This window comes from Loxodonta africana, chromosome 3 (genome assembly GCF_030014295.1).
Source record: "Loxodonta africana isolate mLoxAfr1 chromosome 3, mLoxAfr1.hap2, whole genome shotgun sequence".
Lineage (NCBI taxonomy): Eukaryota > Metazoa > Chordata > Mammalia > Proboscidea > Elephantidae > Loxodonta > Loxodonta africana.
The window spans coordinates 180797438-180821672 of NC_087344.1; the positions used below are offsets into that span (position 1 = coordinate 180797438).

Here is a 24235-nt window from a genome sequence, read left to right on the forward strand (position 1 = left end):
AGCGGGAGAACAGCTAGGAGTACACAGCAACGTGTGTATGTTTTTGTATGAGAGACTCACTTGATTTGTAAAGCACAATTTAAAAAAATTAAGTAGAGAGTTAACATTCAGTTCTAATGAGAGTGGGGGGAAACAGGTACTTTCAAAAATTTGTTAGTAGAAGTATAAATTGTTACAACCTTTTGAAAAGTAATTTGACAAAAGATTCCATTAAAATGAAAAATGTGCAAATCTTTTCACTCAGAGATAACGGTTTTGGGGAATTTATCCCACAGAAATAGAAGCTCTGGTGGCGTACAGGTTAAGGCAATCGACTAAGCGACAGGTCCGCCGTTTGAAGCCACCAGCGGTTCTGTGAGAGAAAGAAGTGGCAGTTTGCTTCCGCGTAGACAGCCTTGGAAACCCTATGGGGTTGCTATGAGTCCGTTCGATGGAAATGGGTATTATGCAGTTGTCAAAAAGACAAGTTTTATCTCTTTCATTGACTTCAAGCAATAGCCACACATTAAATGAAAACAAAAAATCCATATGCATGAAAGTTCATGTATAAGCCTAGAGAAAAAAGTTGTCTTATATCAAAGGAGCAGAGGTAGTAAATAAGGGGAGGGGAAATGATTATCACGTTTTTCTTATTACATCTGGATATCCTTTGATTTGTATGATTTACGTAATAAAATCAAGTAAAAGTAACAAATAATACCGAAACCTAAGATTGTTTGTCTACTGAGTCTTTACACAATAACCGTAGAATCATTGGCACCAGTGGAGGGTGGTGGGAGTGAAGGGTGGTAGAAGAGGCGGGGCTTCTTTAATACACTCCTGGCCACGCCTACTTTATCCGGCCACGGATTCTCACGTGTGCTCCGAAAGGCTCTGCCTTGACGCATGCGTAGTCGCCTAAGTCAGTCTCAGCCTCTTAGGGGCGCCCCGCGGCTTTGAATTTGACCCCAATAGGCTACCGTCGCGGTGACCGGAACGGCGCCTAAGGTTTGCTTCCGGGCGTCCCCTTTCCTCCCTCACGTTTCCTCCCCCTCCCCTGTTCCTCATTCCCTTCGTTTTCGTTCTTTCCTCTTCCCGTCCAGGCCGACCTGAGAGTGGTGAGTCTGGGGTCTGGTTGGTGAAAAAGAGCTTTTGCAGCTGGGAGCGGGGAGGTAGGGAATACTGTTAGTTGAGGTATCTAGGGACCAAAGGCTTGGCTGGAATGTTTTGTTTGTAGAAGGAGGTTGGGCGAAAGTAGGAAGGAAGTTTTCCCCGAGAGGCGACCGGGGGCGGGGTCGAGATGGGCCTATGGGTGGATGGGACGCCCCCTCTAAATTGGGTAGCTTGGGGGAGGGAGCGTCGGACGGGTGTGGTAAAAAAATGGAGGCACTGGGAACTGGCGTTGAGGTCGCACGGCTTATCTGACATCAGTCTTGTTTCTACCGTTTGATCGGAAAAACAGTTTAACGCCAATGTGAGTTTTTTGGATTGTGAACTTAAGATAGCCACATTTTATTCCCAAATTAATTTACTTCCTTTTACTTTAGGGGTACCTCTTTTTGCTGCAAGCTTTTGTGTGCTTAAGACTTTTTTTGTGGCGTTACAGACAGCGATCACATTTAGAAAGTAAATTTTCACACCGAAGCGAAGTAATATAAGGGAGACAAGTAGTTAAAAGAGAAAACACCGCGAAGTGCGTTACAGAGCAAAGCCCCCTCCCCAGGTGGGGATATTTGTTCAAATTAGGGATAAGATGTAGGCATAGATCTATCTCATTAGTCGATTAAGAAAGAAATTGGCTCACAGAAATTATTTTCCTATGTAGATTGATTCTCTTCAGTTTGCTAAAACATTTTCATTGGTTCTCCACTGCATAAGAATCAGGTAAAACTTCTTAAGCCTTGCAAGGCATTCTAATTTGGCTCCAGTTTAGCTTTTCAGTTTATCTCACCACTACCTGTGTTTTACCCAAAACATCCAAAGTTCTTGAAATACTCTCATAGTTTTCCCCCACCTGGAATGTCCCCCAACTGAATTTTCAAGTTCTGTTTCAAGTATCCTATAACAACCAGCTTGCAAAATTATGTTAGAAGCCTTGTAAAAAAGAACAACATAAATGTAACCAGTTCCTAACTTCTGGTAACACACTGACGTGAAATGCACGTACAGAATAGAATTTTTTACAGAGGCTAGAAAATAAGCATTATTATGTCATACGTGAATTGTAAGGTAAGATGCCTATGTAGCCTATGGGACTGTGTTTTCCACGCTCTTCAATCTGAAATCTTATTCAGGCCTGTTAGTGTATAGCATAGGCTGAGAACTCTACGAAATCTCAGCATCAAATTCTGGAGAATGGGGAAAGAGAACATAGAATCAAATTTAAATAGCAGGTAACAGAGTAGGAATGAGTTTTATTAGGGGAGTGAAATTTCCTACTGATTGTAGTTACAATGACCCCAAGGGTAATTCTGTTCTATTCAGAGGACGTCAGCATGTCCTCCATTCCTGAGTGCGTCGGTTTGGAGGCAGCAACTGCTGCAGTGGAGTCTGAAGAGATTGCAGAGCTGCAGCAGGCTGTGGTTGAGGAGCTAGGCATCTCTATGGAGGAACTTCGGCAGTTCATTGATGAAGAACTGGAAAAGATGGACTGCGTACAGCAGCGCAAGAAGCAGCTAGCAGAATTGGAGACTTGGGTAATACAGAAGGAATCTGAGGTGGCCCATGTTGATCAGCTCTTTGATGATGCATCCAGGTGAGGACTGTACAGAAACTAAAAGGAAATCTCTTCATTGCAGGCATTTTTAATGTATAATTGGTCACGACATCGTGCAAAGCACTTTGTACTTTATAAAGTACAAATGTGTAGGACCCTATTCTTCCTCATAGTTTATGGTTCAGAATCAGACTTCACAACCACCATACATAGACTACCCATTTATCAGAGCTTCACATGTGATCAGCAGTAGGGGAGTCCACGTCTTGAGTCCCTTTTCTCTTTCCCCATTCTACTTCATAATCCTACTTTGTTTCCCTAATAAAATCATTTAGGGAATCAAAATCGTAAAGAGTTACTTGCTGTCTTATGTAGTTGTAGAGCATTAATAAACTTGAAAAACGCTATATCTGCTCCTAAACCCCCAGAAGATTTGTTTATGGTGCCCTAGTTGTTACCTAAAACACATTTTCAAATAACAATAAGCTAATTAATGAGGTACGGTTGAAAGGACTATGCTTTGGGCTTATTTTGGATATTTGAGGAACTAGTCTGGAAACCAGACCACCATTTAAAACATTTTTCTATGGGAAAAGCATGTTAAATTCTAAACAGCAGAATTTACAATTATATAGCGTATGGTTTAAATTGAGGACAGTCTACACTTATATATAAATTTTAATGGTTCCTTCACCTACTTCGGAAACTCTGGTGGCGTAGTGGTTAAGTGCTATGGTTGCTAACCAAAAGGTCGGTAGTTCGAATCTGCCAGCCGCTCTTTGGAAACTTATGGGGTAGTTCTATTCTGTCCTATAGGATCACTATGAGTCGGAATCGACTGAACAGCAGTGGGTTTGGTTTTGGTTTTTTTTTTTTTTTTATACCTACTTCATCTGCTGGTTTTGACCTTCTTTTCCACATGTGTTCCAATTAGGGCAGTGACTAATTGTGAGTCTTTGGTGAAGGACTTCTACTCCAAGCTGGGACTACAATACCGGGAAAGTAGCTCTGAGGATGAAGCTTCTCGGCCTACAGAAATAATCGAGATTCCTGATGAAGATGATGATGTACTCAGTATTGATTCAGGTAAGGGATAAGGCTTTGGATAGAAAAGTCTCGAACTGGAAGATGAGCAGATGGAAGATAAGAAAGGGGAAACCAGAGTCACCAACTTGATATTTTGAACTGCCTGACCTATTAGTATCATAGATGTCCCCTCTTTGTTACTCCTCAGTTGGCATCAACCTTCTTTCCCAATTCTTTGTAACCTCTGTTCTGAATTCCCTTGCGTTTCTTCAGAAGTGGCATCACCAGCTATGTATGTATCCCACAACAATAGGTTCTTTGGCTTAGTCAATTTTTTGACTTTTTCATTCAAGTATAATTTATGTACCAGTGAATTTTAATTCACTGATTTTAAGTGTGTGGTTTGAGTTTTAGTAAATTTATACAGTTGTGCAACCTTTACCACAGTCCAGTTGTAGAACACTTGCGTCATCCCAAAAATGTTCCCTTGTGCTTTTTTATCGCCAGTCTCCATTGCCACCTCCATCAACAACTGATCTACTTTGTCTCTGTAGTTTTGCCTTTTCTAGAAATTTCATATAAATGGAATCATACAGTCTTTTGTATCTGACTTCTGTCACTTAACGTAATGTTTTTTCAGGTTATTCCGTGTTACTGCATGTGTCGGTAGTTTGTTCCCTTTTTTTTTGTTTGTTTTTAGTATTCCGTTCTATGGATACGCTACATGTTTTTATCCATTCTCTAATTGATAAACATTTGGATTGCTTCCAGTTTCAGGCTATTTATGAATATGTTTCATTTCTGTTAAGTATATACCTGTTAGTGGAATTGCTGGGTCTTAGGGTCGCCATGAGTGAGTCGGAATCAACTTGACGGCACTGTGTTTTCTGTTATGGTAAGTATAAAGGAACACTGGTAGTGCAGTGGTTTAAGCACTTGGCTGGTAACCGAAAGGTTAGCGGTTCAAACCTACCAGCCACTCTGCTGGAGAAAGATGTGGCAATTTGCTTCTGTAAGGATTACAGCCTTGCAACATCTATGTCAATTGGCATAATAAAATCTATTAAGAAAACATCTGCATCCCACTTTGAAAAGTGGCTTCTGGGGTCTTAAACGCTAGCAAGCAGCCAGCTAAGATGCATCAATTGGTCTCAACCCACCTGGCTCAAAAGAGAATGAAGAACACCAAGGACACAAAGCGATGATGAGCCAAAGACACAGAAAGGGCCACATGAACCAGAGACTGCATCATCCTGAGACCAGAAGAACTAGATGGTGCCCGGTTACAACTGATAACTGCCCTGACAGGGAACACAACAGAGTACCCCTGAGGGGGCAGGAGAACAGTGGGATGCAGGCCCCAAATTCTTATAAGAACAGACTTAATGGTCTGACTGAGACTAGAAGGACCCCGGTGGTCATGGCCCCCAGACCTTCTGTTGGCCCAGGACAGGAACCATTCTCAAAGCCAACTCTTCAGACATGGATTAGACTGGACAATGGGTTGGAGAGGGATGCTGGTGAGGGGTGAGCTTCTTGGATCAGGTGGACACTTGAGACTATGTTGGCATCTCCTGCGTGGAGGGGAGATGAGGGGGTGGCGGGGGTTAGAAGCTGGCGAAGTGGACATGAAAAGAGAGAGTGAAGGGAGAGAGTGGGCTGTCTCATTAGGGAGAGAGTAATTGGGAGTGTGCAGCAAGGTGTATATGGGTTTTTGTGTGAGAGACTGACTTGATTTGTAAACTTTCACTTAAATCGCAATAAAAATTATTAAAAAAAAAAGTTTACGGCCTTGGAAACCCTATGGGGCAGCTCTGCTCTGTCCTGCAGAGTCGCTATGAGTCAGAATTGACTCGGTGTCAACAGGTTATGGTAAGTGTATGTTTCATTTTTTAAGAAACTACCAAATTGTTTTCCAGAGTGGCTGTGCAACTTTATATTCCCACTAGGAAATTTGAGCATTCCAGCTTACTCCACATCTTCTCTAGTGCTCGGCATTGTCAGCCATTTAACCATTTTAGTGGGTGTGTGGTGGTATCATATTGTGATTATAATTTGCATTTCCCTGGTGGCATAGTGGATAAGAGCTATGGCTGCTAACCAAAAGGCTGGCAGTTTAAATCCACCAGCTGCTCCTTGGAAACCCAGTGGGGCAGCTCTACTCTGTCCTATAGGGTTGCTATGAGTCGGAATCAACTTGATGGCAGTGGGTTTAGTTTTTGTTTCTTTTAATGATTAGTGGGAGCCCCGGTGATGCAGTAATTTGGCTACTAACCAAAAGATCGGCAGTTGGAATCTACCAACTGCTCTCTGGAAACCCTGTGGGGTGGTTCTACTCTGTCCTATGGGGGTCACTGTGAGTCAGAATCAACTTGCCAGCAATGATGTTGAACGTCTTTTCATGTACTAATTTGCCATTTGTATGTATTTGGCAAAGTATCAAGATCTTTTTGTGCTTTTTAACATTGAGTTGTTTGTCTTCTAAGTGACTTAGAAGACTTCTTAGTGTTTTCTAGGTGCAATTCCTTCCTCAGATAAGTTTCACAAATATTTTCTCCCAGTTGGTGGCTGGTCTTTTGAATTTCTTAATGATGTCTTTTGAAGAGTAAAAGGTCAGAAGGTGAGGGTCGAAGGTTTGTTTTTGTCTGTTTTGCAAACATATCCAGTTGTTCTACCACCATTTCTTGAAAAGACTTCCTTTTGTACCTTTACCAAAAATCAATTGATGCTTTATGTGAGGGTCTTTTTCTGGACTTTATTCTGTTACATTCATCTGAGTGTCTGCCTTTATACCAGCACCACACTGTCTTAATTACTGTAATTTTATGCTTGAATATTGAAATCAGTGTAAGTCCCCTAGATTTATTTGTATTAAAAATTATTTTGCTGTTTTAGGACCTTTGCATTTCCAAATGAATTTTAGGATCAGCATGTCAATTTCTACCAAAAAAAAAGGGCCTGCTAGGAGCTGGCATAGTGGTTAAGCCTTTGGCTGCTTACCAAAGAAAAGTTGGCAGTTTGATTGCAACAGCCACTCCTTGGAAACCCTATGGGGCAAGTTCTACTCTCTACTGTAGGGTCGCTATGAGTCAGAATCGACTCGACGGCAGTGGGTTTGGTTTTTTTTGGTTTGGTTGAATATAGAGATCAGTTCGGGTAGTATTGCTGTTTTAACAATATTGAGTCTTCTAATTCATAAACACAGAATATCTCTCTCTCCATTTATTTAGGCCTTCTTTAGTTTTTCTCAGCAAAGCTTTTTTGTTAAATTTAGTCCTAGGTATTCTTTTTGATACTAATGTGAATGAAATTAGTTTCTTAATTTCATTTTAGGATTGTTTATTACTAGGATATAGAAATACAGTTGGTTTTTGGTATTGATCTTGTATTATGTGACCTTCTTAAACTCATGTGTTCTAGAAGCTTTTTGTAGATTCTTTTGGATTTTCGGTATGAAAGATTGTTATCTACAAATAAAGTCATTTTTACTTCTTCTTTTCTAATCAGGATGCCTTTATTTTTCTTCCTTTATCACATTTACTAGAACCTCTAGTACAATGTTGAATGAAAGTTCTGAGAGGAGACATTCTTTCCTTGTTCCTGATCTTAGGTTAAAAGTATTTTGTCTGTAACCATTAATTTTGATGTTAGCTGTAGGGTTTTTGTAGATACCTTTTATCAGGTTGAGGAAGTCCCTTGTATTTCCAGTTTGCTGACAGTTTTTATCATAACTGGATGTCGTACTTTATCAGATGCATTTTCCGTATCTCCTCAATCATACGGCTTTTGTCCTTTATTAATAGTATGTATTATAATAATTGATTTTTAGATATTAAACCAACCTTGCATTCCTGCAATAAATCCACCTTAATCTTGGTGTATTAGATTCGCTAATACTTCAAGATTTTTGTGCCTATGATCAGAGAGCTATAAATCTGTTGTTTTCTTATTATTTCTTTGTTTGGCTTTCATATCAGGGTTATATCGGCCTTACAAAATGAGATGGGAAGTGTTCTCTCTTGCTCTGAGTTTGCGGTGAGTGGTATTAGTTGTTCCTTAAATGTTTGAAGATTCAACACTGAAGCCATCTTGGCCTGGACTTTTCTTAGTAGGGAGGTTTTTTAAATAAACTTTTTATTTTGGAATAATTTTAGATTCACAGAAAAGTGGCAGAGATAATATAGAGTTCACCTATACCCCTCATCCAATTTCCCTAGTGTTAATATCTTATGTTGTTGTTGTAGTTAGGTGCTATCAAATTGGTTCCAACTCATAGTGACCCTTTGTACAACAGAACGAAACACTGCCTGGTCCTGCGCCATCCTCACAATAGTTGATACGCTTAAGCCCATCGTTGCAGCCACTGTGTCAGTCGATCTCATTGAGGGTCTTCCCCTCTTTTGATGACCCTCTACTTTATCAAGCATGATGTCCTTCTCCGGGGACCAGTCCCTCCTGATAACATGTCCAGAGTACATGAGACAAAGTCTCGCCATCCTCAGTTCTAAGGAGCATTAATAACTAACGGGAGCCCTGGTGATGCAGTGGTTAAGAATTTGACTACTAAGGAGTACTTCATCCAAGACAGATTTATTTGTTCTGGCAGTCCATGGTATATTCAGTATTTTTCGCCAACACCATTATTCAAAGGCATCAATTTTTCTTCAGTCTTCCTTATACATTGTCTACTTTTTGCATGCATATGAGGTGATTGAATATATTATAGCTTGAGTCAGGCATACCTTAGCCCTTAAAGTGACAATTTTTCTTTTTAACACTTCAAAGGTGTCTTTTGCAATAGATTTGTACAATGCAATACGTCATTTGATTTCTTGACTGTTGATTCCATGGGCGTTAATTGTGGATCCAAGTAAAATGACAACTTCACTCTTTTTTCCATTTACTGTGATGTTGCTTAATGGTCCAGTTGTGAGGATTTTTGTTTTCTTTATGTTGAGGTGTAATCCAGACTGAAGGCTGTAGTCTTTGATCTGCATCAGAAAGTGCTTCAAGTTCTTTGCGCTTTTAGCAAGCCAAGGTGTGTCATCGCCATATCGCTGGTTATTAATGTCTTCCTCCAGTCCTGATGCTGCACTCTTTATATAATCCAGCTTCTAGGATTATTTGCTCAGCATACATATTAAATAAGTATGGTAAAAGGATACAGCTCTGATGCACACCTTTCCTGATTTTAAACCAGGCTCTGAGTTCTGTTTGAATGACTGCCTCTTGGTCTATGTACAGGTTCCTCATGAAAAAAAAAAGCACAATTAAATGTTTGGGAATTCCCATTCTTCACGGTGTTAGCCATAATTTGTTACGATCCACACAGCCACATACCTTTGCATAGTCAATAAAACACAGGTAAACATCTTTCTGGTGTTCTCTGCTTTCAGCCAAGATCCATCTGACATCATCAGTGAATCTTGCTTGAATTTTTGGCAGTTCCCTTGTGGATGTACTGCTGCAACCACTTTTGAATTATCTTTAGCAAAATTTTACGTCTCTCTGATATTGGTGATATTGTTTGATAATTTCCACATTCTGTTAGATCACCTTTCTTTAGAATGGGCACAGGTACAGATCTCTTCTAGTCAGTTGGCCAGGTGGCTCTCCTTTAAATTTCTGGGCATAGGTGAATGAGCACCTCCAGCGCTGCATCTGTTTGTTGAAACGTCTCAGTTGGTATTCTGTCAATTCCTGGAACCTCGTTTTTCGCCAGTGCTTTTAGTGCAGTTTGGACTTCTTCCTTCCGTACCATTGGTTCTTGATCATATGCTACCTCCTTTATGTCAGCCAATTCTTTCTGGTGACTTTGTATATTCCTTCCATCTTCTTTTGATGCTTCCTGTGTCATTGAATATTTTCCCCATAGAATCCTTCAGTATTGCAACTTGAGGCTTGAATTTTCTTTTCAGTTCTTTTAGCTTGAGAAATGCTGAGCATGTTCATCCCTTTAGGTATTCTAACTCCAGGTCTTTGCGTTTCATTGTAATACTTTGTCTTCTCAAGCCACCCTTTGAAATCTTCTGTTCAGCTCTTTTGCTTCATCGTTTCTTCTGTTTGTTTTAGCTACTCTACATTCAAGAGCAAGTTTCAGAGTCTCTTCTGACATCCATTTTGGTTTTTTCTTTATTTCCTGTCTTTTTAATGACCTCTTGCTTTCTACATGTATGATGTCATTGATGTAATTCCACAACTCGTCTATCCTTTGGTCATTAGTGTTCAGTATGTCAAATCTGTTCTTGAGAAGGTCTGTAAATTCAGTTGGGATATCTTATATTACCATGGTACATTTTTCAGAAGTAAGAAACAAATTGGTACATTACTTTTATCTAAACTGTAGATTTTATTCAACATCTGTCTTTATTCTCTTCCAGGATCAATCCAGGGTTATCACACTGAATTTCGTGTGGGAAAGTGTTTAATCACTAATCCATTTTCTTTACTTGATACATGTCTATTTAGATTTTCTATTTTGGGGGGGATTGGTTTTGGTATTTTTGTGTCTTTCTAGGAATGTCTCTGTTTCATGATATTCTCTTATAATTCTTTTAATTTTTATAGGTTCTGTAGTGATGTCCAAAGGAACCCTTGTGGCACAGAAGTTAAAGCACTCAGCTGTTAACCAAAAGATCTGTGGCTTAAACCCACCAGCTATTCCAGGGGAGAAAGATGTGGCAGTCTGCTTCCATAAAGATTACACTCTTGGAAACCCAATGGGGCAGTTATACTCTGTCCTGTAGGGTCATTATGAGTCAGAATCGATTCGACGGCACCAGGGGGTATATGGGGTAGTGATGTCCCTTCTTGCATTCCTGATTTTGATAATTTGGCTCTCTTTTTTTCTTGGTTAGCCTAGCTAAATGTTTATCAGTTTATTTGCTCTTTTACAAAGAACCAGCTTTTGGTTTCATTGATTTTTCTCTTCTGTTTTTCTGCTTTCATAATTTCCACTCCAGTTTTTATTATTTCCTTCTTCTCGTTACTTTGGCCTTGATTTGCACTTTTTTTCTAACTTCTTAAGTGAAGTTTATATTTTTTATTTTAGATCTTTCTTTCTTATGTAAGCATTTGAATCTATAAATTGCTTCCAGGCATTGCTTTGCTGTGTGTAAAAGTGGCGTTGGGGCAAGGGCGTCTACCTCCTCTAACTTGAGAAGGGGGGAAGAGAATCAAGATCAACAGTGCAAGGATGATTGTCGTGAGACGGATGTAGACATACCTACTTTCTCCAACCTTTTTTACCAGTTCAGACATCAACCATCCCTCCTGTGGCACTCTATTCTTCTCTGCTGGGTTTGATAGTTCGTTGCATTGGCCACACAGAACTCACAGACCATACTCACAGTTATGGGGTTTTTTAGGGAAGTAACAGGTTAAAATTCATGTTCAGGAATGCGCAGGTTGCAGTTCTTCAGTTAGGACAGCATTTTCTCATCCGTGCCCACAGGCAACCTCTCTCTGGCCCCTTGGCCTCTCAGATCCTCAGCTCCTCAGCCCCTTGACCCAGCCTCTGGCTTTCTCCTGCAAGTACAAAGCTCTTTTAACTCTGGCCATAAGTGCCCAGAGGCACCCCACTCCACCAGTAAGCCTCAGCCTGAAGGTGCTCAGCTTTAGCTCCATGGGTCAGCAAACCTAGCTCCACCAAGTGCTTGGAGGCATCCCAGTCCACCAGCAAACTTCTGCCCAAAGGCACTCAGGTTTCTCAATCTGGGAAGCCCACCACACCATCTCCTGCTTCTGCTGCCACTGTTTATCTGTTGTCGCTTCTCACCATCTTCAGTGTTACAGCTGTCTCTCTTGGTCTCCTGGTTCCAGTAGCTTCCCAGTGCAGGGACCTCGGGTTCAAAGGGTGTACTCCACTCCTGGCTCTTCCTTCTTGGGGGTGATGAGATCCTCCCTTCCTGCCTCTGGGATGGCTCATTTTAAGCCTAGCAAGATGGCAAAACTGACTGATCCCCTCATTAGGGTTTACTACACCGTATTGGCCTGGTCCCACCCCCACAAGCTTCCCAGCACGTTATTTACGTTATTAGCAAGTTATCCAATCCCCTTGGTGAGTCACAAGCACCTCATTTGCATGGTCCCACCCAGTCATTTGGTGGGAATTACAGCCTGTGGCTGGAAGGGCTGTATTAAATAATTCAGTGCACCACATGGTATCTCAACTTTTTTATATGTTGTGTTTTCATTTCATTCAGCTCAGCGTAGTGTCTAATTTTCCTTGTAATTTTTGTTTGACTCATGGTCAATTTAGACGTATGTTATGTAATTTCCATGTGTTTGGGGAGTTCCAAGATTTCTTCCTGTTGTTAATTTCTAATTTCATTGCGTTTGGAGAACACATTTTGTGTGATTTCAGTCCTTTTCAATTTGTTTAGACTTGTTTTATAGCCTAGATATGGTCTGTGCAGGAGAATACAAATACAAAAAGAGTTTGTGTATTGCTCTTGGGTGGAGTATTATACAAATATCAATTAGGTAAAGTTGGTTGATAATGTTTTTCAAGTCTTGTATATCTTTATTGATTTTCTGTCTAGTTCTAACAATTACTCAGGAGTTTTGAAATTTCCAACTAAAATTGTTGAATTGTCTGTTTCTCCTTTCATTTCTGCCAGTTTTTGCGTTGTGTATTTTGGGACTCTGTTTTTAGGTATATATACATTTATAAAGGAACCCTAGTGGCTCAGTGATTAAGCACTCAGGTGCTAACTGAAAGGTCAGTAGTTCAAACCTACCAGCAGCTCTGCAGGAGAAAGATGTGGCATTCTGCTTCCTAAAGATTTACAGCCATGGAAGCCTCATAGGGCACTTCTACTCTGTCCTTTAGGGTCGCTATGAGTCGAAATCAGCTCGATGGCCATGAGTTTGGTTTTTGGTTTATACGTTTATAATTTTCTATCTTTCTTGTATATTGGCCTTTTTATTATCATAAAATGTCTCTTTCTGTTCCTAGTAATATTTCTTATTTTAATATCTAATTTATCAGATAATAACATAGCCTTTCACCTCTATTGTGGTTACCATTTCTGTGGTAACTTTTTCCATCCTTTTACTTTCAACTTGTTTTTGTGTTTGAATTTAAAGTATATTTAAATCACTTGTAGATAACATATAGCTGAATCGGCAGTACGAATCCGCCAGGAGCGCTCCTTGGAAACTCTATGGGGCAGTTCTACTCTGTCCTATAGGGTCACTATGAGTCGGATTTGACTCAACCAACGGCAGTGGGTTTTTTGTTTTTTTTATAGTTGAATCTTGTCTTTTTTTAATCCATTCTCATAATCTTTTCCTTTAGAGTATGAATCAGTCCATTCACAGTGTCATTACTGATATGGGTGGATTTACAGCTGCCATTTTATCTTTTTCCATATGGCTCCTGTCTTTTCCTCTGTTCTTTCAATAAAGAAGTTTTTTAATTTTTTGTTAAGCAAACATTTCAGTAAACAATATTAATTTTTTTTAGGTGTTTTTGGTTTTGTTTTGCTTTTTAGTGGTTGTGTCTTTACCCACTCATAATCTACAAATTACTACTGGCATAATTCTTGTAAAATATAGCATGTGCTGTTCTTACACATCTGTATGTTTTTTTCATTGATTTTTATTCTGCTTTAAGTGAAAGTTTGCAAATCAAGTCAGTCTCTTATACAAAGACTTATATACACCTTGCTGTGCTCCTTGGAAACTCTGTGGGGCAGCTCTCCTCTGTCCTGTAGGGTCGCTATGAGTCAGAATTGACTCGATGGCAACCGGATTGTTTTTTGTTTATTTCCGTATACTCCTAATTGCTCTCCCCACAACGAGACAGCACGCTTGCTCCCTCCACTGTCCATTTTTGAGTCCATTCGGTCAGCTTTTGGCCCCTGTGCCCTCTCATCTCCCCTCCATGCAGGAGATGCCAGTGTAGTCTTATGTGTCTACTTGATCCACGAAGCTCATTCTTTACCAGTCCAATCTGTGTCTGAAGAGTTGGGTATGGGAATGGTTCCTGTCTTGGGCTAACAGAAGGTGTGGGGACCATGACCTCTGGGTCCTTCTTGTCTCAGGCTATTAAGTCTGGCCTTTTTATGAGAGTCTGGGGTCTGCATCCCACTGCTCTCCTGCTCCCTTAGGGGTTTTCTGTTGTGTTCCCTGTCAGGGCAGTCATCGGTTGTAGCCAGGCACCATCTAGTTCTTCTGGTCTCAGGCTGTTGGAGCCTCTGGTTTATGTGGTCCTTTCTTTCTCTTAGACTCATAAGTACCTTGTGTCTTTGGTGTTTTTCGTTCTCCTTTGCTCCAAGTAGGTTGAGACCAATTGATGCATCTTAGATGGCCACTTGCTAGCATTTAAGACCCCGGAAGCCATTCTCCAAAGTGGGATGCAGAATGTTTTCTTAATAGATTTTATTATGCAAGTTGACTTAGATGTCTCTAAAACCGTGGTCCCCAGACCCTCACCCCTGCTACGCTGGCCTTCAAAGCATTCAGTTTATTCAGGAAACTTCTTTGCTTTTGGTTCAGTCCAGTTGTGCTCACCTCTCCTGTGTTGTGTTGTCTTTCCCTTCACCTAAAATAGTACTTATCTACTATCTAGTTAGTGAAAACACCTCTCCCTCCCTCCCCCCTCTTGTAATCATCAAAGAATATTTTCTTCTCTGTTTAAACTATTTCTCAACTTCTTATAATGATGGTATCATAGAACATTTGTCCTTTTGCAGCTAATTTTCACTCAGCATAATGCCTTCCAGATTCCTCCATGTTACGAAATGTTTCACAGATTTATCGTTCTTTATCGATGCACGCTATTCCATTACACATCTATATGTTTTAAAGCCAACAATTTAGTGTTATAGTTATGACTTTAAACAATTATATTTTTTAAAAGTAAAGGAAAGAGAAAATATGTGCAGTTACCCAGATATTTATCGTTTTCTTTGCTCTTCAATCCTTCCTATGGATCCAAGTTACCATTTAGTGTCTATTGTCATTTTTTTCCAGGCAGAAGGATTTCCTTTAATATTTCTTGTGGCACAGGTCTGCTAACACTGGATTTTTCAGTCTTTGTTTATCTGGATATCTTAGTTACCTAGTGCTGCTATAACAGAAATACCAGCAAAGAGAAATTTATTCTCTCACAGTTTAGGAGGGTAGAAGCCTGAATTCTGGGTGCCAGCTCTAGGGAAAGGTTTTTGGTCTGTGTTGGCTTTGGAGGAAGGTCCTTTTCATCAATCTTCCCCTTGTCTAGGAGCTTCCTCATGCAGGAACCCTGTGTCCAAAGGATGCGCTCTGCTCCCAGCGCTGCTTTCTTGATGGCATGAGGCCCCCCCCCCGCCCCCACTTATTAACATACCCAGTGGGTCGGTCGAGAGTTGATTCGGACTCATAGCATAACTGCCCCTAATCCTGCCTGATTAACATTATAGAGGTAGGATTTACAACACATAGGAAAATCACTTCATGTGACAAAATGGTAGATAATCACAATACTGGGAATCATGGTCCAGCCAAGTTGACACACATTTTTGGGTGACATAATTCAGTTCATAACACTGGGATGTAGAATTCTCGATAGATGGAGTTTTCTTTCAGTACTTTGAACATGCCATTCCGATGCCTTCCGGCCTCTACTATTTCTTGTGAGAAGTTAACTCAGTTTGTATTTTGTACCCTGTGCCTGAGTCAAGCGCCTGGCAGATTGAAATTGCCAGCCTCTTGGTTAGCAGCCAAGAGGTTGGCAGTTCGAATCCACCAGGCGTTCCTTGGAAACTCTGTGGAGCAGTTCTACTCTGTCCTATAGGGTCACTATGAGTCAAAATCAACTCGACAGCAGTGGGTTTGGTTTGTTTTGTTTTGTTCTTGCCTAAGTCATTTTTCACTTGCTGTTTTTAAGATTTTGCCTTTTACTTTCAGTAGTTTCAGTATGATGTGTCTAGGTGTAGTTCTCTGTATATCGTACTTACGGTTCATTGAGCTCGGAATTGTCAATTCAGGTTTTTCATCAAATTTCAGCTATTATTTCTTTAAATGTTTGTTCTGTTCTCTCTCCTCTGCTTCTGGGACTCCCATTACGTATATGGCGGAATGCTTAGCATCATCCTACAAGTCTCTAAGACTCTGTTCATTTTTCTTCAGTCATTTCAATGTGCTTGGATTGGAGATTTCAGAATGCAGGTATCTATATTCTTCTAGTTCTCCGATTCTCCTGCCATTTTAAATCTATTGTTTAGTCCCTCTAGAAATGTTTCATTTCAGTTTTGTACTTTCAACTCCAGAATTTCCGTTTGGTTCTTTTTATAGTTTAAATATCTCTATTGTGATTCCTTGTTGTTGTCTAGTTGTTACATATTTTTCTCTAATTCTTTGAGCATAATTTTTTTTTAATTCGTTGAACTTACTTACAAATCCAGTATCTGATCCCACTCAGTGTGAGTTTCTGTTGAGAGCTTCCCCCCCACCCCCGAGTATTAGCCACACTTTCCTGTTTGTCTTATGCTAGGTTCTGTAGAGAAACAAAACCAGTGAAATGTATAAATATAGAGGGGTTTATATCAAAGAAATGGCTCACACACTTGTAGAGGCTGGAAAGTCCCAAGTCCGTGGGTTAGACTGGAGGCTTCTCCTGACTCCCGTAGCTGCAGGGGCTAGCTAACCCAAGACAGCAGGCCTCTGGCTCACAGGCTGCAGAGGCTGACGAATCCCAGGATCGGCAGGTAAGCTGCTAGCTCAAATCCGAAGAACTGGAGGTCAGATGAACAGGAGCCAGGTGCAGCATCCAGGGTAAGCAAAAGCCAGCAAACTTTGCCAGAAAGCCCACCTATATTGGATACATGTCACACCCCCAAGGAAACAGCCTTTCAACTGACTGGCTGCTCATAACAGATCATATCATGGAGGCAATTACATTATTACATAGCTACCAAACTGTTATCATAACTACCAAACCACTGAGAATCATGGCCCAGCCAAGATAACACACAACCTTAACCATCACACTGTTTCTTTGCATGTCTCATCTTTCATTGAACATTAGGCATATTAGATAACGTAGCAACTCTGAACTTTATTTTCGTGAGGGTTGCTTTTTTTTTTTTTTTTAATAATTTTCCCAGTCTTAAACTGCAAGTCCGTCTTTTCTGCAGTGTGCAGCTGTTGGTGTCTCAGCTCAGTTTTTAAAATCTTAACTAATTTTTTAGACTGGCTCGTAAGGGTTCTCCTTTTACTGCATAGCTTAGTGGGTAAGGCATTGAGTTGTACAGAGGTATGAGGAATGCATTCAGAGTTGCGTTTAGTCTCCCTTGGGTTTTACTTTTTCCCAAACTCTCTTGGGTCTTCCCTGCATAGGCATAGTTTTACAGTCAGCCAAGAATATATAGAGAACTTACTTTAGCCCTTCTGTGTCTCTCTCATTTTCAGGATCTCCTTAGTAAATTTCTGACTGGTTTGGTGCTCTTTCTAAACCAGAACTGCAACCTTGGACTAGTAAAGTTGCTCATTGTCATGACTAGCCCTTTGCTGGTAAAGGTACGGTTTTTGCCCACCAACATAGGGGTGGGGTGGGGATGGACGCTACACCAGGCAAGAAGTCCACAGACTCCCACCTCTCTTGCTGGAAGCTTTAGGAGTTTTTCAGAAATAAATGCTTCTCAATTTGTTTGCCTTTTGTCAGTTTCCAGTGCCCTGAAATGCTCGTTTTTGACAGTCTGTCCGGTTTATACTTGTTTTCTGCATAGGAGAATTGCCAGAACTTTTCACATTACTGTTAATCAGAATGTTACTATTGCTTTAGTTTTGATTCTTTTTGAACTGTATAAATGACTAGCGTTTTTTCTTTATCATCATATTGGTTGGATGCATGATACTTAGTTCATTCGCTAACTACAGTGTAGTATTCCATTATATTAATATGCTACAATACATATATCTGTTCTTCTGACAGTCGATAATTGTTTTGGGATTTTTTATTTTTCTGTTTTTTTTTTTTTTTGGCAGTTACAAATAATGTTGCAGTAAATATTCTTGTACTTGTCTTCTGATACACATGTCCAAGAATCTTTTTAGGATACATACTCTTAAGTTGGCGTTCCTTAAAAAACCAAAAACCAAACCCAGTGCTGTCGAGTCGATTCCGACCCATAGCAACCGTATAGGACAGAGTAGAACTGCCCCATAGAGTTTCCAAGGAGCGCCTGGCGGATTCGAACTGCCAACCCTTTGGTTAGCAGCCGTAACACTTAACCACTATGCCACCAGGGTTTCCTTAGGGTATGGAAATCTCATCTTTACTGGATAATGGCCAGAGAGCTTTCCAGAGTGGTTGTACCAATTTATATACCACCATTGAATGAGATTGTCTGTTGCTGCACATCCCTGAAAACACTTGGTATTGATCGGCTTTTTAGTTTTTGCCAGTAGTCTTGTAAAATTATATCTCAATGTGACTTTAAATATAATTTCCTTGATTACTGATGAACTTGAGCATGTTTTCAGGTCATCCACAGTTTTTCTTTGAAATACCTGTAGCATGTCTTTTGCTCATTTTCTTCAGGTCATTTGTTTCTTCTTGATTTATAAGCAGTCTTTATATGTTCTAATTAGTAACCCTTTGGGATTATATGACTTGCAACTATGTATCACAGTTTGTGGTTTGTCTTCACTTTTTGTGGTATTTTTTGATAAACAGAAATTCTAATTTTAATGTTTTCTTTTATAGTCAATGCTTATTATATCCTTTGCTGTCCTGAAGCTATAATGATCTCCTTTTATGTTGTCTTTTGAAAGTTTACTAGATTTGCCTTTCACATTTAAATCTTTCATTCAATTGGGATTTATTTTTTGTGTAGAATTTGAGGTACAGATCCAATTTCTTTTTTTCCCCTCTTACGATTATTAACCAGTTTTCTAACACCATTACTGAAGAGTCCCTTCTACTGATCTGCGTTGTCATAAATTTTTTCCATATGTATGCGTAGGTTAGTTTCCGAACTTCCTATTCTGTTTCATTGGTCTGTCTCTTCCTCAGTTCCTTCTACACTGTCTTTGCCACTGCGACTTTATAAGATTTTGTATCTGTTAGCCCCAGTAACCTCGTTTTGTTCTTCTTTAGGAATTCCCTGGTTATTTTTTACCTGTTGCGCTTAACATAATATTTGAGAATCAGCTTATGTGCCTCACTCTCCTCCCAAAAATCCCAAAATATTGACATTTTCAGACATTAATTTAGGGATAGTTGTTAATTTTACAATATTTAATTCTTCTGTACAAAAATCATTTATTTAGGTCTTCTTTAATGTTTTCTAATATAGTTAATTATCTCCATAGAAAGCTTATACATCTTTTGTCAGATTTATTTCTAGCTGCTTTGTCGTTTTCAATAGCCACAAGAAATATCTTTTTTTAAATGACCTTCCTAAGTAATTATTAATGGTATGTAGAAATGCAATTGATTTTGTATATTGATTTTTCTATCTGGCAGCCTTATTAAATTCTTATTTCTAAGGATGCATTTAGGTTTTCTTTGTAGACTGTCATCTTCAAATAATGACAGTTTTTCTTCCTTTAGTTATAAAAGATAGTCTTTTATTTTTCTTCTCATAGTATACTATCTAGAATCTCAAGTATAATGTTAAATAGGAGTGGTGGTGGTGGGCTTTCTTGTCTTATGGCTTACTTTAAAGGAAATGTTTTCAGCTTTTCACCATTAAGGCTGATTGCTAGTTACCAGCTTTTTAGATGTCACTTAATCGGGTAAAAAAACTTGTCTTTTGTTCTTAGTTTCCAGAGAATTCTTAGTTGAATAAATGTTGATTTTATTGAACATACTTTTCAATCTAATAAAATAATGTGATTTTCTTCTTTTATTCTGATAATATGATGAATTACATTAATCGGTTTTCTAATATTAAACCAACCATATATTCCTGGGGTGAATCCTCTTGAACATGGTATTAATCTTTTTGTTTTTGTTGGATGTATACACAGCAGAACATACACCAGTTCAGCAATTCCTGCATGTACAACTCAGTGACACTGATTACATTCTTCAAATTGTGCAACCATTCTCACCCTCTTTTTCTGAATTATTCCTTGCCCATTACCATAAAGTCACTGCCCCTAAGTTTCCTATCTAATCTTTAGAGTTGCTATTGTCATTTAGATCCCATGTAGATGGTTTTTAAAAGAGCACAGTGCTCAAGGCAGCCATTCTTTGCTAATTAAGTTAAACTATTATTTGATTTAAAGATGATTTCAGGGGATATTCTTGGCTTAAGGTTTAAAGATTATCTCAGGGCAGTAGCTTCAGGGGTTTATCCAGCCTCAGTGACTCCAAAAAGTGTGGATTCCATGAGAATCTGAAATTCTGTTCTGCATTTTCTCCCTTGTGATAAATCTTTTTTACACATTGCTGGGTTTGGTGTGCTGATATTTTGTTTAGGATTTAAAATAGACCTAAATTTTCTTTTCTTTCCTGTTTGTACTATCCTATCCTTGTGTGGTTTTAATATTGAGATTTTAGCGGCCTTGTAGAATGACAGAGAGAGTATTCTTTTGCTTCTTTTTTGTTGTTGCTGTCTTCATTTGGTTCTTGGGAAGCATTCATAACATTGGAATTATGTATCCTTAATGTTTAGCCATCTAGGGCCCTATTTTGTTTGTGTGTGTGTAAAGCGTGTAAAGCTTTTCTATTCTTTAGTCAATTTTGGCAATTTGTAATTTTGTAGTGATTTACTCATTTTATCTAAGTTTTCAATTTATTGGCATGAACATTCTACTTAGGTTTTTAGCAGAGCTTGGCATTTCATTCAGGTCTTTAACATGGATTACTACCTTGATCACTTTAAACTGAGGTATCCTAAACTCCCTTCCATCACCTGTATTCTGTTCTCCACATCTTAGTTTAGTGACTTGAACTCTATTAGTACCTGTAGCAAATTTGTCTATGACCCCCAAACCTAGTTTCATGATTCCACACCAAGTCACATGTGATACTTGAAGATATTCATTGCAGTATTGTTTGTAATAGTATATAACTGATAGTAGCCCAAGTATTTATCAGTAAGAGACTAAATAAAAAATATGTGGCACCACCATCCAAGGTATTGTGTAGCCATTGAAAAGAATAAGACAGTTATGGGTACTGCTACGGAATACTTTCCTAGGTATTTTTAATGCAAGGGGTGAGAGAAGCAACATAGAAAATATCCATGTTGAATATACCTGAAAGGATGGGGAAGAGAATATATATGTACATTTATTTACTACTTAGAGAAAATCTTTGGGCACAAAAGAAACTGATAATATTGGTTGTTTTCTGAGGAGGGTAACCAGAAGCAGGGGTGGGAGAGACACTTAATTTCCGCTGTATATATAGTTTGACTTTTTTATTTTAATCATTACGATTTTATCCGTTACAGAGTAATTTTTTTTTTGTACTGTGAAAATATGTATGACACATTTGCCAATTCAACATCTCTCAGGTTACAATTTAGTGACGTCAGTTACGTTAATCACGTGCAACCACCACCCACAATCGTTGCCAGGTCTCCCATCCCCATAATACAGTGCTTAAAATTTTTTACCACATCCATTACTTTATAATGAAAATAAAAACACTGCAAGATAATAAAATGCTCTTCTCCTTCCTACTGAAATATAGGACATGTGGTTAAGCCTTTTCCTGTTGTGGTACTGGACTCTAGGATAACAGATACTTAGTCATATACCATATCCAGAGCCCTTTGAGGACTGGATGTGAGTGTGCTTGTGTGTGAGTTTATTCTCTCCAAGTTTGAGATATAGAAATTTGTATCCTAACTTTTTAAGCCTTGTGTTATTAAAGATTATTTATCAGCCTCATCTGGATATATTACAGCTTATTTAACCGTTGTGTTATTTTGAGACATTTTTATTGTTTTTCATATTTCAGTATATGTTCTAAATCTCTAGAACTGCACTGTCCATTATGGTAGCCACTACCCTTATGTGACTATTTAATTTAATTTAAATGGTCTAATATCCAAAATGGAGCCCTGGTGGTACAGTGGTTGAGAGTTACGACTGCTAACCAAAAGGTTGGCAGTTCAAATCCACCAGATGCTCCTTGGAAACCCTAGGGGGGCAGTTTTTTCTCTGTCCTATAGGGTTGCTGTTCTGCTGCTATTTGCAAGGTTTTTACTGGCTAATGCTTTTCAGAAGTAGACTCCTGTGCCCTTCTTCCTAGTCTGTCTTAGCCTGGAAGCTCAGCTGAAACCTGTCCTTCACGGGTGACCCTGCTGGTATCTGAATATAAGTGGCATAGCTTCTAACGTCATGGCAACACGCAAGCCCCCACAGTACGACAAACTGACAGACACGTGGGGGACCAGTGAACAACATCATGATAAACGGAGAAAAGATTGAAGTTGTCAAGGATTTCATTTTACTTGGATCCATGATCAACAGCCATGGAAACAGCAGTCAAGAAATCAAAAGACGCATTGCATTGGGTAAATCTGTTGCAAAGGACCTCTTTAAAGTATTGAAGAGCAAAACATCACCTGGTATTTTCAACTGCATCATATGCATGTGAAAGCTGGACAGTGAATAAGGAAGACCGAAGTTGACGCCTTTGAATTGTGTTGGCAAAGAATATCGAATATACCACGGACTGCCAAAAGAACGAACAAATCTGCCTTAGAAGAAGTAAAACCAGAACGTTCCTTAGAAGCAAGTATGACAAGACTGCGTCTTACATACTTCGGACATGTTGTCAGGAGGGATCAGTCCCTGGAGAAGGACATCATGCTTGGCAGAGTGCAGGGTCAGCAGAAAAGAGGAACACCCTCAACGAGGTGGATTGACACAGTGGCCGCAACAGTGGGCACAAGTATAACGATTGTAAGGATGACGCAGGGCCGGGCAGTGTTTTGTTGTGTTGTGCGTGGGGTCGCTATGAGTTGGAACCAACTCAACGGCACCTAACAACAACATAGGGTTGCTGTGAGTCAGAATTGACTTGAAGGCAATGGGTTTGGTGGGTTGTTTTTTTTTTTTTTTTTAGTATCCAAAATATATTAAGAAGAATTCCTAGAACTCAACAATAAAAAGGCAAATAGCCCAGTTGAAAGATTTCTCCAAAGAAGATACAGATGACAAGCGTATGAAAAGATGCTCAACATCATTAGTCACCAGTGAAATGCAAATCAAAACCACACTCATTAGGGTAGCTGTAATAAAAAAGGTGGCAAAAAAAGTACTGAGGAGAATCTGGAGGAACTGGAAACCTCATACATTGCTGGTGGGAATGTAAATGGTACAGCCAAATTGGAAAAGTCTGGCAGTTCTTCAGAAGATTATACATGGAGTTACTGTATGACTCAGCAGTTCCAATCCTAGCTTTATATGCAAGAGAAATGAAAACATCCTCATAAAAACTTGTACATGAATGTTTATGGAAGCATTAGTCATTATAGCCACAAAGTGGAAACAACCCAGATGTACGCCAGCTGATGAATGGATGAACAAAATGTAGTATATCATTATTCAGCCATAAAAAAGAATGAAGTACTGATACGTGTTACAACATGGACTAACCTGGAAAATGTTCTGCTAAGTAAGAGAAGCCGGACAAAGCCACATATTGTGTGATTCCATTTATATGAAATACCTAGAAAAGGCAAATCTTCTGGATACGAAAAGTAACTAAGTGGTTGCCAGAGGCTGGGGTGGGGGGAGCGTGGAGAATGAGGAGTGACTGCTAACGGGTACAGGATTTCTTTAGGGGGTGGTAAAAATGTTCAAGAATTAGGTAGTTAATGATGGTTCCACAACTTGTGAATATACTAAAAACCACTTAATTGTACACTTTACTGAAAAGGTGAATTTTATGGTATGTGAATTATATCTCAAAGATTTTTTTAATTTAAATTCGTTTCCTCAGTTTGCACTAGCCGCATTTCACGTGCTTCGTAGCCAGATGATAGTGGATTGGACAGCGCAGCTATAGAACGTTTCCATTAACATGGTGCTGTTGGACGTTGCAACTCAAAAATAGACATTTTGCTTAATTCATTGACCACATCTCATATTTAAAATTGCACAAATAATTAGTAAATAAATTGTTACAAATTATTCAGATATACAGTGAAAGCCCTAAATCCCATAGATCACCACTTGTCCGGTACTTTATTCACAAGTGAGCACTATTATCCATTTGGTAAGCTACCTTTTTGGAATATTTTGAATACTTTTACGTATATGTGTATTCCTATACCTAGATTGTTTTCAGTTGTTATCAATAATACTTCAGTGATAATGGTTTAAGCTTAGTTCTTGATTTCTCTGAAATTCTTGGGTATAAGTCCTTTACACTCATTGGAGTTGTTCTCACCCACAGGTGATGCTGGGAGCAGAACTCCAAAAGACCAGAAGGTGAGTTGGGGGTGGGTGAGGAAGGGTAAGAGATAACACTGTGAAAATGGGAGAAACTTTTGGCCTGATGATTCATTCACCTCAACCATGGACATATATTCACCCTCTAATCAGCCCTGTGGGTCA

The 24235-nt window shown here is 39.3% G+C and overlaps 1 protein-coding gene across 7 annotated transcripts in view; it reads left to right on the forward strand.

Moving 5' to 3' along the window:
* The first annotated feature begins 872 nt into the window (after nucleotides 1–872).
* The window catches only part of SETDB1 (SET domain bifurcated histone lysine methyltransferase 1), a 46376-nt gene continuing 23013 nt past the window's right edge, over nucleotides 873–24235 (forward strand). For 5 of the 7 annotated variants that reach the window (XM_010589464.3, XM_010589465.3, XM_064282546.1 and 2 more), the window contains exons 1-4: nucleotides 989–1097; nucleotides 2464–2734; nucleotides 3630–3781; nucleotides 24075–24109. In XM_010589464.3, coding sequence (XP_010587766.1) covers nucleotides 2475–2734; nucleotides 3630–3781; nucleotides 24075–24109 — 447 coding nt within the window. In that variant the 5' untranslated portion in view covers nucleotides 989–1097; nucleotides 2464–2474. The other 2 variants (XM_023547350.2, XM_010589463.3) reach the window with 2 other exon arrangements.